Below are 18,419 nucleotides of genomic sequence, written 5' to 3' on the forward strand. Positions count from 1 at the left end.
GAACTATGAGTGATATATTTTCTTCCCTTTATTTCTCAAACACTTACTTCTAGACATATTTTCAGTAGAAGAGAAATATCTTTAAATAATTCTGAGCTTTAATATTATCTTGGAAAACATGAAATTACGTTACAACCTTTTTGCTTTTAGTCTCAAGACATTGGTGTTGAAGTATGCTACTGATAGATAGATTGCAGAAATAAAGAAAGCAAATTACTTATGTAAATTTTTCCAGATATACTATGTGGTGAACTGTATATTTTATTTTTATGTCTTCCCTAAAATCTGCCTGCCCTCTCTGGGAGAGGATTATACTTCCCTACCTGTTGAAGTCAGGGTTTTCCATGTTCACAAAATGTGAATAGAAATGGTATAGTGTATCACTTTGGGTATCAATCTTTAAAAGCCATTTTGTGCTTTAGGTAGAGGTTATTCAACAATGTGGACCCTAGAGTGTGGCTCCATGGTCATTTAAGAGTGCAGGATAGGTATGTTGTATGAGTGAAAAATAAACCTTTGTTGTAAGTCACTGAGATTTTGAAGTCATGTTATAGTCACATAACCTAACCTGCCTTATCCTCTCTGAGCTATATCTGATGCTGGATGGTGGATAAGAGAAATATTTAAAAGACAAATATTATATGTTGTTTTAGGTTTCCTAGAGTGGTACTCTTTGGTTATATTTTAAATCAGACATACTTTCCGTAAAGGTCCTGAGCTTTATGGGTTATGTGCTTTCCATTGTAGCTATTCATCTCTGCTTTTGTGGCCCCATAGCAGCCACAGACAGTATGCAAATGAAAGATTTGGCTATTTAAGAATACAGATTCTTGGGGTTGGAAGGAACTTTAAGTTTTCAAGTTATTTATTATCTATGTGATACCTTCTTCATATTGTTGATAAATAAAAAGACCACCATTGGGCCTCTTGAAATGGCTCCAGTGGTGGTATACTATCTTGGGAGGCAAGCTAGTTCTCACAGGCCTGATTGTTTCGGTAAGTTAACATCTTCATCTCTGTGATTTTTTAAAATATATTTTATTGAGTAGGCTATTACAGTTGTCTCATTTTCCCCCCTTTACTCCCCTCCACACCCCCTCCCATCCACATTTCTCCCTTTTAGTTCATGTCCATATGTCATACTTTTAAGTTCTTTGGCTTCTACATTTCCCTTACTATTCTTACCCTCCCCCTGTCTGTTTTCTACCTACCATCTGTGCTATTTATTCTCTGTACCTTTTCCCATCTCTCCTCCTCCCTCTCCCCTGGTGCTAACCCTCCATGTGATCTCCATTTCTGTGGTTCTGTTGCTCTTTTAGTTGTTTACTTCATTTGCTTTTGTTTTTGTTTTAGGTGTGGTTAATGTGAGTTTGCTGTCATTTTACTGTACATGTTTTTTATCTTCTTTTTCTTAGGTAAGTCCCTTTAACATTTCATACAATAAGGGCTCGGTGGTGATGAACTCCTTTAACTTGACGTTATCTGAGAAGCACTTTATCTGCCTTTCATGACTTTGAATACTTCTTTCCAGCCCCTTCTTGCCTGCAAGGTCTCTTTTGAGAAATCAGCTGACAGTCTGATGGGCACTCCTTTGTAGGTAACTGTCTCCTTATCTCTTGCTGCTTCTAGGATTCTCTCCTTCATTTTAATCTTGAGTAATGTAATTATGATGTGCCTTGGTGTGTTCCTCCTTGAGTCCAACTTCTTTGGGACTCTGTGAGCTTCCTGGACTTCCTGGAAGTCTATTTCCTTTGCCATATTGGGGAAGTTCTCCTTCATTATGTTTTCAGATAAGTTTTCAGTTTCTTGTTCTTCCTCTTCTCCTTCTGGCACCCCTGTGATTCGGATATTGGAACATTTAAAGTTGTCCCAGAGGTTCCTAAGCCTCTCCTCATGTTTTGAATTCTTGTTTCTTCATTCTCTTCTGATTGGGTGTTTCTTTCTTCCTTCTGGTCCACTCCATTGACCTGAGTCCCAGTTTCCTTCCCATCACTGTTGGGATCCCTGTACATTTTTCTTTATTTCACTATTTCAAACTATTTCAAATATTTCTTTATAAATATTTTCTTTATTTCTTTATATAGTGTGGCCTTCATTTTTTTCATCTGATTTGTGACCAAATTCAACCAGTTCTGTGAGCATCCTGATTACCAGTGTTTTGAACTGTGTATCTGATAGGTTGGCTACCTCTTCATCACTTAATTGTATTTTTTCTGGAGCGTTCATCTGTTCTTTCGTTTGGGCCTCTTTTTTTTTTTTTTTTTTTTGGTCTCAGCGTGCCTCTTACATAGTGAGGGGAGGAGCCTTAGGTGTTCACCTAGGCAGGGCAACCCAGTTGCTTGGTTGTGATGCTCTGTGTGGGGCAGGGGTCCGAGATGGAAAAATGGTGCTTGCTCGGCTCTCTGCCAGATTTCAGTCACTTCGCCTGCTTCCCACAAGCAAATTGGGCCCTTCTGGTGCTGATTCCCATGTGGGTGGGTTTGTGTAGGTTCTAGGACCCCGTGGGTCTCTCAGAAAACTCTCCTGTGAGGCTGGGATTTTCTCCTAGTACCTCAACCCCCCACAGGTGTTTTCAGTTGGTGTTTTGAGGCTTCATTTCCCCATGCTGGGGTCCTGGGTTGCACCGTCTGTCTCGCTCCCCAGTTTTGCCTGGTTTATCTGCGCGTGAATAAGGAACTGCCAGTCCGCCAGCTACCTTGCCTGCTGCCCCATGCTCCACAATCTGCAGCTTTGCTAGGTCTGCTAGCCACCACCCTGCATGCCCCTGGTCTGCTAGCTGCTGCTTTGCTGCGTAGTCCTCTCCGCCCAGGTTGCCCCTCCTACCAGTCTGGATGAATGTGTCTACTTTAACTCCTTGGTTGTTGGACTTCCATACAGTTCAATTTTTTGTTGGTGCTGGCTGTTTTTTGTTTTTAATTTGTTCTTATTTTGGTTGTGCAAGGAGGCAATGTGTATACCTACGCTTCCATCTAGGCTGGAAGTCCTCATGCATCTTTGTAACTTCTATCCACTGGTCCTAGTTCCTTGAGATTCCCCAGCATAAACCCTGTCATGTCCTCTCAGTGTGATATTCATGCTAATTCACTTCACAGTTCTTCAAAGCTGGATTATATTCTTAATTTGAAAGTATGCTTTGAACCCTGTGACACATCTTTCCCCATCCCCCTAACAGCTCTGTTCATCTTTCATCTGCTTATCTTAATATAAATATATTAGTTTCAGGTTCAGTTCAATCAAATGTTTGTCAGCTCTCTGTTCCCACAGAATTTTTTTCTAACGTATTACTCATTTTGTGTTAAAAATCATTTGTGGAATCCTCACTAAATTTTAAGTAGGATACTGGAAAACATGCGAATTTAGTATATACTTGTGATTAAATAAGGTTCTTATCTCCAAATCTCGTAAGTAATATAATCTATTGGATGCTTGTTAAAAGTTGCTGGTAGTTTTGAATTGGTTATCAACTTGAGTTCAAAAATGCCTTAAAATTCCCACAGTCTTAAAATTTCAGTATTTTTAAGTATACTATAAAGAAATAAAATACACAAATACTCAAATATCTTATTTACTGTTTGCCATCAGGTTAAGTAGTTTTTACACAGACCTTGGAATATAACTTTTTTTAAATAGTTGCAACTGTTAATAGTGCTAATATGTATGGTTCAGGATTTCCTCAGTATTGTGCTGAAATGCAAAATGTTAATAAGCACATGTTACTAATTGAACTTTCATAATACACTTTATACTACTTTATTTTGCTTGGTATTTAAGGGGTTTATTGTAAGAGTTCATTTGAAATAATGGTTCTGCTATTTTTAAAAAACTGGAAAATTTTTGGTTTAAATGTCTCCATCTGTCTTCTTCATTAGGGCAAAACAGTTTCTTAATTTGTTTCCTTTGGTTTTGCGTACATGACTGCCCATCAGTAAATGTTTATTAGCCAGTATGACTTGGCTTGGGGTCTATAGACAATTCATCCCGGTTGATTTTTACTGTGCTTCTCTAATGAAATTGGTCAGGGCCTCACATATATTTTATCATAAATGGAATCAAATATTTGAGGTATGTAGTCTGAGCTACATGAAGTGGAACAGAATATCCCCACTTTATTCTGCCCTCCACAGTTATGTATCATTTGAGGTTTTGAGGGAGAAGAGGAGGTAGAGCTAAAGAAAAAAATTTTTTTAAAGGAAAAGACATTAATTTAGCTTAGTCATTTGAGACTTCTTTTTCCTATGTTGTTGTACCAGTTCTACATCCTAAAATGGTACAGTTGTTTTTTAAAATAAAGTGTGGAACCTTTATTTTCAGTTAGATTTTCCTCATTTTTTTGATCAAGATTACTTTGTCTCTTGCATAAATTAACAACTTACACATTTTTGCCCCAAAAGTGTAACTACCTGTCTTCTTATTCAAGTCCTGTATTTTTTTTTTAAAGATTTTATTTATTTTTAGAGAGGGAAGAGAGAAGGAGAGGGAGGGAGAGGGAGAGAGAGAGAGAGAAACATCAATGTGCGGTTGCTGGGGCTTATGGCCTGCAACCCAGGCATGTACCCTGGCTGGGAATCGAACCTGGGACACTTTGGTTCCCAGCCTGCGCTCAATCCACTGAGCTACGCCAGCCAGGGCAAGTCCTGTATTGAAATATTATGCAGAATAGGGCTGAGAACCCAATCTGGTGGCACTCACCCACCCATCTTTAGGTAGAGTAGACAGTGCCCCTTGAATCAGTTAGTACTCTTTGGTATTTTATTTGCGGAGGTACTACTCATTATCCTTAGGAGATAAATTGTTACAGGTTTGCAAAGCTTCCTAAGATATTTGTGAGTTTCTTAAACTGTACAGTCCTATTCAGTGATAAATACAGTTTTAGGTAAAAAGTATTTTAATTAATCAGTTGTTCTTAGCTGAATCATGTGTTTTGTCAAGAAAGGATATATGTTATAAGTGTACATAGAAAAAAGGGGGATATATATATATAAGTATGTTCAAAATGTAAGAAGTTACGGAACATGTCTTTAGATTTATTAGAACTTGAAAATGTTGCTGTATTAGAGTCTTATTTACTTGAAATTAGTCTGCTTCACAAAGCCTCATGCAGGATGCTAAATGAGCTAAGAATTTTGGCTTAAAAGGATATGAGAAACACTCATTTCATTTTTGCTAAAGTATTTCTGGTAAGTATCCAGGTAGCAAATTCATTCTCCAATTAGAATAGCAAAGTTTTTAAAAGATTGGAAAAGTTGAATGTGTGCTAATTGTAGGATTAATATGGTAATTTTTATTCTGCAAGTGGCTTCCTTTGTTTTTATTATTTTTTTCCAAGAACCTTTTTCTGAAGTACAGAATGCAGATTTTTAAATTATTATTAATTGAGAGGTAGTAAGTTTGAGAATAATCAGGAGATCAGGAATCAAGCCTTTCATCTTGCAAAACTGATTTTAATTTAATTCTGGGTCTTTTGATTTATTAGCTAATCCCATCTCTTACAGCTATACGATTTTAACATATTTAATTTTCACAAGCATCTCTAAAATGGCAGTAGCAATGTTTTATCAAGCTCTTATGGTTATGGATTTTGTAGATTTGAAAATTAAATGGTTAAAATTACAAACAAAATTCAAGTTAATATTAACATGTGACATATCATTTTGCTGCTCACAGTGTAATTGTGGTACTAACTGGTACATTGCAGACTTTTTATGTTTGGAATGGCTGTCCAAATGTGTTCTTTTAATTTTAATTATGGCAAATTACACATAACATAAAAATTACCACTTTAACCATTTTTAAATGTATAGTTAGCTCAGTAGTGTTAAGCATATTCACCTTGTTTTGCAACCAATCCCCAGAGCCTTTCATCTTGCAAAACTGAAACTGTATACCCATTACGTTAATCCCTAGTTCTCTCTGGCAACTACCATTTTACTTTTGTATCTCTGAATCTGACTACTCTAGATACCTCAAAGAAGTAGAATTATGCGGCTTGTGACTAGCTTATGATAATGTGCTCAAGGTTCATCTAGGTTGTAGCATTTATTGGAGTTTGCTCTTTTTTTTTAAGGCTGAATAATATACGATTGTACATATAGACCACAGTAGTCTGTGGACCTGAGAAAGAAGTTATCTACCAAGAAGGACTCCTGGTGGCTAACTGGGCTCAAATATAAAAGCAGAGCCTAGCTGCTGTTTCCAAACAGAGGTCTCTCAGGCAAACTACACTTCAGGGAGAATCCTGCACTGACCTGCCGGCCTGCACTGAGCCAGCCCTTATAAAGGAGTTTCTGGAATAATATTTCTACCAATAGGACTGAGGCTTTTCCCATCCAGTTGGAGCTGTGCAGCTATATTCCTATCATTAGAGCAGCTCTGTTCTGACTAATCAGGACATTACCTTTTGGATCAATCAAACTGTAGGAATTTGGAGAACTCATTTGCATGAGGATAGACCAGTCAGTGATCAAGGGTAGGGAGCAGGAACTTCCCTCTGTTTAAGTCTGCTCCACCCTGGCTCCCAGTGCACTTTCTCTTCCCACTGAAGACTGAAAACTGTGTTTCCCTGGCAGACCAGTGAGGAACCAAGAGTATCCGAGTTGTTTAGCCAGAGAGAGAGGCAAGGCCTCTTTGCCCCAGGGCGTATTCACAGCTTTGCTGTATCAGAAATGAATTGTTTGCGCTTAATATGTTAAGTTTCCTTCTTCACCTCACCCCAAATTGGGGATTCCTACTGGTGTTGAATTGGCTCCAACAGCCATTGGTTGACAAGTCCATGACATTTAAAGGAATGTATGACAACAGCGCTAGTGCCTTCATAATAAAACTTGGGCACTAAAATTGTGTGGCAGTGCTTAATACTGAAGTGGTTATCCATGTGATCCTCAAAAATGCATGCCTTCATTTGTTTTTGCTAACATACTGTTGAAATGAAATTAATCACACAGAGAACTTGTTCTGAGACTCTACTGTTGAATTCCTATATGGGAATCACTGGTGGTGAGGATTAAGTGAGAAAAAGTATGTAAAATACTGACAGGAATAGGCACTAAATTAATGTTAATTTTCTTTCTCACTTCTTTTTACCTGTTTATATTTTGCTCTACAAAGAAGGAAATGTTTCTTAATAAGATTGACTATATTTACTATAATAGACACGCATAAGTGTCTACTGCCTATAGGAAATAAAATATTTTCAAGTTTTATTGTCATGTGCAAAATTTTATTCTATTATTTTTATTATTATATATAAACATGTATGAGAGCATTCTATAACAGGTGATACCAGTTAACAGGGTAGCTCTTTAAAATAATATTTTGCTAAATATAATGGCTTAGAGAAACTGGCAGCTAATCTTAAATTTCTATATCAGATATTTAGGATTATTGCTAGTAAAAATGACTACTAATTTGCATGTTCATAGAGGAGATTTTCTGAGTATCTTGTTCATGTATCATGTTTCAAACTGCTGCCTAGCCTCAGTAGTGAAGCTGTAAATAAAAAGATTAGTTACACTTTTTTTCTCCCCCCCCCAAATGTCTTAGATCATCTGTGCTGGTATTTTGATAGTTTGGGAGTTGACGTAGACCATTTAGGATGTGTGATGATATATATACATATAGATATACAAATATATAATGAATACATGTGATAATATTGCTTGTTGAGAAAACAGTAGAAGTGAAGACCCTTTAAATCTTAGCCTTCACCCTAACTGGTATAGTTCAGTGGGTTGGGCGTTTTCCCGCAAACCAAAAGGTTATTGGTTCAAATCTTGGTCAGGGTTGTGAGCCAGGTCCCTGGTTAGGGTTGTGTAAGAGGTAACAGATTGATGTTTTTGCTCTTCTCTTTCTTCCTCCTTTTACCTTTCTTTAAAAATTAAAAATAAATAAATAAAATCTTTAAATCTTGGCCTTCTACTCACAAAGATTATTAGCATATAATACTGTCAGATGTAGAACTTCCATCATAGAGGATAAACTTAATTGAGCAGGGGTTCTGATACTACAAACATCATAAAAGATAGTTTATTTTGACCATGTCACCTAAGCACTCTGACGGGCTTTTTGATAGGTTGTAGAATTGGTTTTGTAATACTGATTTTGTTTTCTGTATTTCATCTGATGGAACCTACTTGTAATGGAATATGAGCCAGTGAAAGATAATTGTTCAGAAACTAAATAGATTTATAATAGTTTAGGTCTAAAAGGAATCTAAGAGGTCATATGTTACAATCATCCCATTTGACTCTGTCACTAAAGCACATAGTAGAAAACTTAGTGTCACCCAGCTAGTTATGGCATAGCCAAACTAAACTCAGGACTTCAGATCTCCAGTTCACTGTTTTCCTTTATATCACATGTTTTATACCAGCCATACTAGAGTCAATATTTGCTTTAAGTACTTGCCATTCTATGACTCTAAACTTCTTAATTTAGTACCTGTTATGTGGATAAGACATTGTAGTGTATTATATAATCAAAATATATGAGTGTGGACCTACCTTTTCCAGTATCTTGTATACACAGAGGTTTTGTTTGTGTTTTCTCTATTACATTTTTTTCTGCTGTAGTTTGTTTATCCATAAAATTGGGTGTGATATGACCTTTTTTGCATTTTCTTACAAACTTTGGAAGAAGTCCTCAAATTTTATTTGCTGAAGATAATTATTTTACTTATTTTACTGCATAGAATTACACACTAAATTCTATTTAGTGTGCAGTTCTATGTTTATTGCATAGAATTGTACAACACCTTTGTGAATGATCTTAACACATTGCGTGCCGCATAGAAATCTCTAAGACATATGCCAGGGACGGCATGTTTTTGGGCAAACTGCACATTATTTAAATCATCATAACTACAGATCATAATGCACTTTAGGTGTTGTTTTTCAATAATTATAACATTTTTATTTACAAAAACAATTAAACAACTAATTAAACAATTAAAGTTCCTAGTACTTTCTTAACATACGGTACTGTGTAAAACATTTTCCTCTATGAAGAGGGACCAAACAAAATTTACATAAGTATCTAGATTCGCTGCTTTTTCCATGGGCGGCACAAACTTTGCAGGCTTTCATAGGAAATTTTTTCTTTCTTTTTTTTTAATATATTTTATTGATTATACTATTACAGTTGTCCCATTTTTCCCCCTTCACTCCCCTGCACCCTGTACACCCTCTCCCACCCATATCCCCCCCTTTAGTCATGTTCATGTGTCATACTTATAAGTTCTTTAGCTTCTACATTTCCCATACTATTCTTACCCCCCCTCCCTATCTATTTTCAACCTATAGTCTATGCTACTTATTCTCTGTACCTTTTCCCCCTCTCTCGTCCTCCCACTCCCCTGTTGCTAACTCTCCATGTGATCTCCATTTTTGTGGTTCTGTTCCTGTCCTAGTTGTTTGCTTAGTTTCTTTTGGTTTTGCTTTAGGTGTGGTTGTTAATAATTGTGAGTTTGCTGTCCTTTTACTATACATGTTTTTTCTTTATCTTCTTTTCTTAGATAAGTCCCTTTAACATTTCATAGAATAAGGGCTTGGTGATGATGAACTCCTTTAACTTGACCTTATCTGAGAAGCACTTTATCTGCTTTTCCATTCTAAAGGAAACCTTTGCTGGATAGAGCAGTCTTGGATGTAGGTCCTTGTCTTTCATGACTTGGAATATTTCTTTCCAGCCCCTACTTGCCTTCAAGGTCTCTTTTGAGAAATCAGCTGACAGTCTGATGGGAACTCCTTTGTAGGTTACTGTCCCCTTATCTCTTGCTGCTTCTAGGATTCTCTCCTTCATTTTTACCTTGGCTAATGTAATGATGATGTGCCTTGGTGTGTTTCTTCTTGGGTCCAACTTCTTTGGGGCTCTCTGAGCTTCCTGGATTTCCTGGAAGTCTATTTCCTTTGCCAGAATGGGGAAGTTCTCCTTTATTATTCGTTCAAATACATGTTCAATCTGTTGCTTTTCCTCTTCCCCTTCTGGTACTCCTATAATTCGGATGTTGGAATGTTTAAAGATGTCCTGGAGGTTCCTAAGGTTCTCCTCATTTTTTTGAATTCTTATTTCTCTATTCTTTCCTGTTTGGTTGTTTTTTCTTTCTTCTGGTCCACTCTGTTTTGAGTCCCAGTTTCCTTCCCATCACTATTGGTTCTCTGTGCATCTTCCTTCATCTGTTTTATGGTAACCTGCATTTTTTTCACGTAATTTGCGCCCAAAATCAACCAATTCTGTGAGCTTCCTGATCACCAGTGTTTTGGACTGTGCATCTGATAGATTGGCTCTCTCTTGGTCCCTCAAAAGGATGAGTCCTGGGACATTGATCTGTTCTTCTGTTTGAGACATCTCTCTCTCTCTCTCTCTCTCTCTCTCTCTCTCTCTCTCTTGTTTTTTTGGGTTTGGTCGCTCCTGTTATGGTGAGGGGCAGAGCCTTAGGTGTTCAGCGGGGCTGGGCACTCCAGTTGCTACGTTGTGACGTTGTATGTGGGGGCGGGAGGGAACAATGGCTCCATTCTCCTGGGACCTCAGTCCCTTCTCTGGGATCCTGGGTTGCTTGCTCTGCCCTGGTCCACAATCGCCGCCTCACTGGGTCTGCCAGCTGCCTCTTGCATACTCAGGGTCCACCCGCTGCAATCTTGTGCACCCCAGATGCCTTATGCGCTCCCTACCAGTTGCCTTATGTGCCCAGTTCTTCCTGTTCTCCGCGAGCCGCAACCCCCACCCGGGTACTCCTCTCCGCCCCTCCTACCGGTCTGGATGAACAGGTCTACTTCAACTTCTTGGCTGTCCGACTTCCATTCAGATAAATTCTCTGTCAGTTTTGGGTGTTACTCTGTCTCTAAATTGTTGTTCTAATCTTGGTTGTGCATGGAGGTACGGTGCGTCCACCTATGCCTCCATCTTGCCAGAAGTTGGAAATTTTTTCTTTCCACTCGCTGGAATACACATAGGTTCATGCTGCTTCGTATCACCTGACAACCTTTTGGGTGCATCTTTATGAGGTGCTCTCCTTGCACTCCCAGGGGAAGGGCTGGACCGATTTGTCTCTGGTTCTGGAGAGCCTTCATTATTGTCATCTGTTCTCCAGTCTCTCGCCACCTGATAGCAGAAACTGTTCTTCATTTCCTCTTGGCCCTTGTTGATAGTTTCTATTTCCTTTTTCATGTCGATATTGTTTGCAGTGAGCTCATTGTAGCTTCCCTGTAGTTTCTGGTAGCTCATTGTGAGCTCATTGAGCTTCCTGACAATCACTGCTTTGAACTCCGTATCTAATAGTTGAGTTGCCTCTATTTCATTTAGCATTCTTTCTGAGGCTTCCTCCTTTCCTTTCATTTGGGAATTGTTTCTTTGTCCTCTCATTGTTTGTGAGACTCTTCTGATAACAGAAACTGTTTATACTTCATTTTTGCTTGTGGATTGAGGCGGCAAAACACTAGAAAACTCGTGAGTGGTACGAAATGTGTTAACTATCTAGTCTACCTCTCATTTTAGCAGTGAGGGAACAGGCTAAGTGAGATGAGTCAGTTGCCCAAGATGTCATGACTTTCAGTGTTAACTGCCAACTGGAAACCAGGCTTCTCTATTGAGGGCTGCATCCTGTTAAGGTTGAAGTATGAGTTTTGGGAGACACAGACTTAGACTTGAATGGTGGCCATCCCATTAGCTGTGTGTGACTTTGGAAAATTACCTTCATCTCTCCAATATTTGATTTGTTAATCTGCCTAAAATTGGTGCCATTTATAGGAAACTTTATTAAGTGCATTAATAAACAACAATTTGCTTGCTTTAAAAATTTTTATTTATTTAATTTTAGAAAGAGTGGGAGGAAGAGAGGGAGGAAAATATCAATCTGTAAGAGAAATATAGATAGGTTGCCTCTCAGGCCTGCCACCCAAGCATGTGCTCTGACCAGGAATTGAACTGACGACCTTCTTTGCTTTGCAGGACAGTGCTCAACCGAGCCGCCAAGGCTAATTTGCTTGCTTAAAAATTAGTAGAACTTCAAGGAAAAAATTTGATTAACACATGTCCCTTTTAAAATCTTTATTTTTAGAACCAATGCTATATATTTTTATTCCTGGTAAAGTGATCTTTGGGAGCCGCCAAGCCTTAGAGATACTGTTCTACTTAAAGGATCTTCACCAAAATGTCAGTGATACAGTCTGTGGTGATGATTTTTGTTGGTGATTCAGTTGCCTTTTTTACACTCTAACTTGTTTAATAATTTTATTTACTATTTGAATTGGTCCAGTCTATTGAACTTGATTAATCTCATTTATACCAGTGTGAAAAATGAAATAGTTATTTGATCTCAAAAAGCTCCTTTAGTTCTGACATTTTTCTAGAGTAACACCAATTGTAAAAATTTGGAGAATAGCATTTCCCTGAATATAATTTTGTTTTGTTTGATTTTTCATTTTCTTATTTTTGCCAGTACATCTAGGACCTAGGAAAAAAGTTACTGATGGGTGGGCATCATGAGAAGGATTTATAGGTGGATTATGGATTGAAAAAAATTGCTTTATAAATTGAGAGCAACCCTGACATTCCTTCCATTTTCCTGCTTCGGAAAAAGATAGTAATAATAATAATAATAATAATAATAGTGGTGATAGCTGATATGTAATTCTCACTCTGTGAATGGCACTTTTCTTAGCAGTTTATAATTTTTGTCTCTTAAATCTCACAACAGCCCTCTGATGCATTATTACTATCCCTAGTTTACATATGAGAAAACTGAGGCCTGGAAAGTTAAGTAATTTTCCTTAGGTCCATACAACTAGCAAGTAATAGAGCTAGAGTTTGAATCCAGTCAGTCCCACTTAAGTAGTCTGCTGTATGGCCTAATTTGTGAGAGACTAAGTAAATATTTGGAGAATTGATGTACTCATGTACTTGCACTCCTTTTGCTAGTGGAGTAAACTCCAGGCAGGAGTCTGATGCACTGAGGATATCAATCCAGCAGATACTTACTGAGCCCTGGCTTTGTGCCAGATATACCAAAGTAAGGACAGAAAAGGTTCCTATCTTCGGGGAGCACATGTTTTGGGGGGATGTCTGATTATAAACAAGGAAGTAAATAGACAAGATAATTTCAGATTGTAATCAGTACTATGAAGAAAAGTAACTATTGTAGTAGGTTGTGGGGGTGGGGTCCCTTGTGTGGGTGGGTCACACCACTCTGTCTCATAGATTTCATAGTGTTGAATACTCTGCCAGTTTCTCTGATTAGCACACATCTGCTGAACTAAAGGGTGTTCAATACAAGATTGAATTTATTATGCAAATCTTCAGAGCTATCGTTTATATTCTCTTGAACTTGTAATTTGGGAGATGTTCAGTTGCTGAGGAAATAGAGACAAAGAGAAATACTATTTAAAAAATTTCAAAATAAAAATAACAATCTAAGGGAGCCACCAACCACATGCATACCAGGCTGTTTGAGCTGATGGAGCTGTTCCTGGCTGCCGTCCCTAGTGCACTATTGGCAGTTTTTGTTTGAAATTTAAGGCCACCATGTGTCAGCATATGTACTGTCTTCCACCATTTTTATAGGGTTTAGGGCCAGTCTCAAGTCATGCATGTTACTTGAAAGGAGCTCTGATGTCTTCATACTTTATAACCACAGTTTTTATATTGAGTACTCCTGTGTGCCAGACTTAATATAGCCTTACTTGTTTCTTTGTAAAGGAAGAGGAGAAAGCTTTAAGAAGTTCAGTACTTGTCCAAAGTCACACAGCTAAAGAATGTTAAAGCCAAAATTAAATCCAGGTCAGTCTGACACCATAGTTTATGTGCTCTCATTACCTTTTAATAGATTGGTTTTCATGGTTCTCTCACACTGAAAAATATTTGAGTCTTCAAAATTAAACTTGAAGGAGCCACCCTTAACTTCATCCCATAAAAAGAACAGTAAATTCTCCAGGTTTTCCAGTTCCAGATTTTTACAGTAATTAGATTTCAAAGAGCAGCTCGTAGAGAGGAGAGTGCTTTGTAAGTATGTGTGTGCAAATGTGGTGTGTTCCTGGTAGCCCACTGCTTTCTGTTTCAGTCATTTAATACAGTTTGTTTAGGAAAATTGTAGAACAACTTGTAAGGTGAGTTTTTATGTTTCTGTGCTTTTTATTGGATTTGATGTTTGTCCATCTTACTGCATTGCATCTAGCCTTTAATTTGGTACTTTTCACTATTATTTAATAAGGTCAGCCAACTTCTTTAATCTTAGGGAAAGAAAGTAAGTAAACTATAGATTCTTGACTGGATAGTTGTTTAATTTCTATAGTTGTACATTAAATCATTGTGATGCTCTAGCTTAGTTTTTGTGATCCCCAACCCCTAAAAACCTTCCCATTATGACTGTTGAATTAATTTTAGTTAAAAGTTGTTTCATTTCTCTTTCTAGTACCATGCCCAATTTGGTAGCTACTAGACATATGTGTTAAGCACTTGAAATGGGTTAGTCTAAATTGAGATGTGATATAAGTGTAAAATACACACTTAATTCTGGAGACTCGGTATGAAAAAAAGAATGTGAAACATCCCAATTTTTATATTGATTGCATGTTGAAGTAATAATATTTTGGATCTGTTGGGTTAAATAAAAATATTAAAAGTGATTTCATGTTTTTTCTATTTTTGATGAGGTTACTAGAAATCTTGGTTTTAAATGAATGTGGCTTCCATTATCAGGTAGTGTCAGAATGTGTGATCAGTAACATCAAATAAATTCTACACTGTAAGAATTTATCAAGAATTAACCTGGCATGTCTGTGTGTGCTTTGTCAGTTTTTTAATTCTTCAGAAGTCTAAAACTCACCTAATTAGGTAGTTATTATAATAAAAGTGTTCATTTAAATACTTGAACCTGTTGCTTGAATAACAAAGTAGATACATAAGCCTCCTGTGACACTCCCCCCCCCCCCCCACAGCTGTTGTTAGGGGAGGTGTGATTTAGAGCTTTTATTAAGTTAATAAGTGAAAGAAATAGAAAAGCTATCGAAAATAATTAGTTTAATGTGATAGTAGTAAATGCCTGTTATAGCATAGCTTTAATGAGAAGACATTTCTTTTTACGGGAAAACATAAACTACATTAATTCTTTGAGTTATTTTTTAATAGTTAAAATATTTTGAAAAAAATTGAAAAATATTCTCTGCAATTAATTTTTCTGTATTGGTGAACTTTATTTTTGGCTTTGATGCAAATTCATATTAGGAAATTGAGTAACATTATTTTAACTTATATTTTATAGGAGTAAAATCTACTAGTAGGCCCAGCAGCATGTCTGCACATAGTATATATGAACAATTTATCTACTATTGTATTACAGTAAGTCCTCACTTAATGTCATCAGTAAGTTCAGTGACTTTAAGTGAAATGATGGGTAACAAAACCAATTTTACCATAGGCTAATTGATACAAACAGGAGATAAGTTCCTGTGGAATCTCTTTAACTCAGTAAAGAAATGATGTTATTTAAGGACCTGCTATATTCTGAAGGAGCTGTAAGATTAATTGTAGTCTCTGTAAACTGACTCATAAGTGACTTCATAGTTCTTAATTTTTTAAAACATAAGGTACCAGTATCCAGGTCATACAGCTAAATGTGGTCCAAAGTTTAAAATTTTTTTCTCTAATGTTAGTATTTGATTCATTACTTGAGGTGCCTGTTTGCTCTTCCAGGCACCTCTTAGCAGTGCCTAGTGTCTGTGTTGGTTGACTGTAGCAGCCAGGGAAGAGGATGTGCTAAAGCACAACACCTTTATCACCCTGTGACTTAGCTCCCAACTTTGTTTACTGGTAACATAGTAAAGGAGAAAGTGAACCAGTGGTATGTTCTTTGAATGGCCTGTTTAGGGATTGTTCTGCTAGGGTTCTACTTTCTTATATATAAAACTCAATATATTTTAATACTAACTTTACAGACCCTTCTGCTGAGGAATTGAGAAAGCTGATGATGTTGCATGGAGGCCAGTATCACGTGTATTATTCCAGATCCAAAACCACACACATTATTGCCACCAACCTTCCTACTGCCAAAATCAAAGAATTAAAGGGGGAAAAAATAATTCGGCCAGAATGGATTGTGGAAAGGTAAGTTTAATTTTTAATTAATAAGTTTTAAAAATTGGAATACATTTTATTTTATTATAGATAGTAACATTGCCTCTAAACTTAAGGGTGGTGAAAAGTAATTAATGTCTTAAACAACACTGCTGTATTCCTTATAAAATCACATTGATAATTCAAATGGCCATAAAATTTGGCATCCTATCAGTACTACAGTAGTGTTCTTGGAACCTCAGCTACTAGGAATTAGGGACAATGAATTAGGTAAGCAAGCAGGAAGTGGTAATAGGAAGAGGTTGACTAAGCAAGTTATTTGGCAGGTATTTGTGCACCTATTAAGGATTAGGCAGTGCTCCCTGTTTGGAATTGATTTGTTGTAAATCAGTGGTAGCCATTCATATTGGCTTTTAAAAAATTAATTAATTAATTAATTTATTTATTTTTAGAGAGGGAAGGGAGGCAGAGAGAGAGAGAAACATCAATGTGTGGTTGCTGGGGGCCGTGGCCTGCAACCTAGGCATTTCCCCGACTGGGAATCAAACCTGCGATGCCTTGGTTCGCAGCCCACGCTCAATCCACAGAGCTATGCCAGCCAGGCATATTGGCTTTTTAAGTTTAAATAGGTTATCTGGAATGTTGGTGATGAGCCATAACTTAGGTGATTTATATTTTGAAACAATAATATTATATGAGGTCAGTCCGGAAAAAGTACAGCCATTGTTAATATAACGAGAATGGTTTGCGGGACATTGATGTAACCTGGCAGCCAAGGAGAGTGGACTGGAATGCACTTCTGTGAACAGTGATGACTTCACTTTACCAGTCAGTGGGGGCAGCAAATCCTGTTGATGAGCATGTGTACACTGTGTAGTCATCGCATTAAAAATGACTGAGCCAGTAGAGCAATAGATCTGCATCAGATTTTATTTTAAGCTTGAACATTTCTCTATGGAAACTATTTGGATGATTCGGAAGGCTGCAGCTATGGGCAGCTGGTGATTGGCAGCTTTATCACAACAGTGTGCTTCTGCCTGCATCACATCTCATGCAAAGTTTTTTGGCAAAATATCAAATTACCCAGGTGACTCAGCACCTACTACAGCCCAGATTTGGTGCCCTGTGACTTCTGGCTTTTCCCAAAACTAAAATCACCTCTGAAAGGGAAGAGATTTCAGACCATTGATGAGATTTAGGAAGATAAAACTGCTGATTGTCAGTTGGGAGAACTATGTGAGATCCCAAGGTTCCTACTTTGAAGGGGACTGGGGCATCATTGTCCTATGTACAATGTTTCCTATATCTTGTATCTTCTTCGATAAATGTCTCTATTTTTTTCATAGCACATGGCTGGATAATTTCTGGACAGACCTTGCAAATATGAGTGATTGCTGGATTTATGAAAGTTGAAAACAAAAATACTAAAATCATAATTTTTTAATAAATAGATTACAGATATTGCATAAGAGTGGTCAGGTTATATTATAAAGTGCTAATGAAACAAACTGGTCATTTTTTTAGTCAATACTTCTAATGAATTAAGCATGAATCAGCAGATTTAGTATTGCTCAGTTCTTTTGTATAGCAGGTGTAGCAGCACAGATTCTATGTGGGAGGCAACATAGAATAGTGGGAAAACATGTGCGTGGGCTCTGGAGACACACTTGGGTTCACATCTGATCTCAGGAATTAAGTATACCTGTCATCTTATGTAACTTTGGGAAGAATTATGTAGTCGTTCTGGCCTTCATTTCCTCATTTGTAAAAGAAGGTTAATATCTACCTGCTGTGATTACATGATAATTAAAAATAATTTATGCAAATTAGCACAACTCCAGGCATATTGTACATGTATAATATGTAAGAAGTAATTGTTGTTTTTAAATTTTTGTTCTAAAAACATTAGCAAGTATTAAAAAGTAAATTCTAAGAGGTCAAAAGGGCATTTAACTTTTAGTAAAATTTTTAAAAAATTTTTATGTATTTATTTTCAGAGAGAGAGAAATATTGATTTGTTCTACTTACTTATGCATTCATTAGTTGCATCTTGTATGTGTCCTGACCAGAGTTCAAACCCACAAGCTTGGTGAATCGGGATGATGCTCAAACCAACTGAGCTGTACAGCCAGGGTAAAAAGGGCATTTAAAAAAAATGCTCTTGGTTTACAGAAAGCCAAATGTATTTTATAGATAAAGGGTTTTTTAAGCCTTAGGGGATTGTTGAAAGCCCATCCCTGGAACATCTCACTGATTCTTTGTGCTGTGGTCTCATGACCTACCACTCTCCATTACTCATATGGGATCAGTGAACACAGCCTTTAGCTGTGTCTCCTTAAAAAGGAATTGGAAAGTTTTCA

At 37.2% G+C, this 18,419-nt stretch overlaps 1 protein-coding gene across 6 annotated transcripts in view; it reads left to right on the top strand.

The window, feature by feature from the left end:
• The window catches only part of REV1 (REV1 DNA directed polymerase), a 107,088-nt gene that overhangs the window by 39,011 nt on the left and 49,658 nt on the right, over positions 1–18,419 (top strand). For 5 of the 6 annotated variants that reach the window (XM_028514580.1, XM_028514582.2, XM_036028291.1 and 2 more), the window contains exon 4: positions 15,921–16,089. The exons of the other annotated variant lie outside the window; for it this stretch is intronic. In XM_028514580.1, the coding sequence (XP_028370381.1) occupies positions 15,921–16,089 (169 nt within the window). The remainder of the gene's footprint in view (positions 1–15,920; positions 16,090–18,419) is intronic. 6 annotated transcript variants of the gene reach the window in all.

Source organism: Phyllostomus discolor, chromosome 6 (genome assembly GCF_004126475.2).
Source record: "Phyllostomus discolor isolate MPI-MPIP mPhyDis1 chromosome 6, mPhyDis1.pri.v3, whole genome shotgun sequence".
Lineage (NCBI taxonomy): Eukaryota > Metazoa > Chordata > Mammalia > Chiroptera > Phyllostomidae > Phyllostomus > Phyllostomus discolor.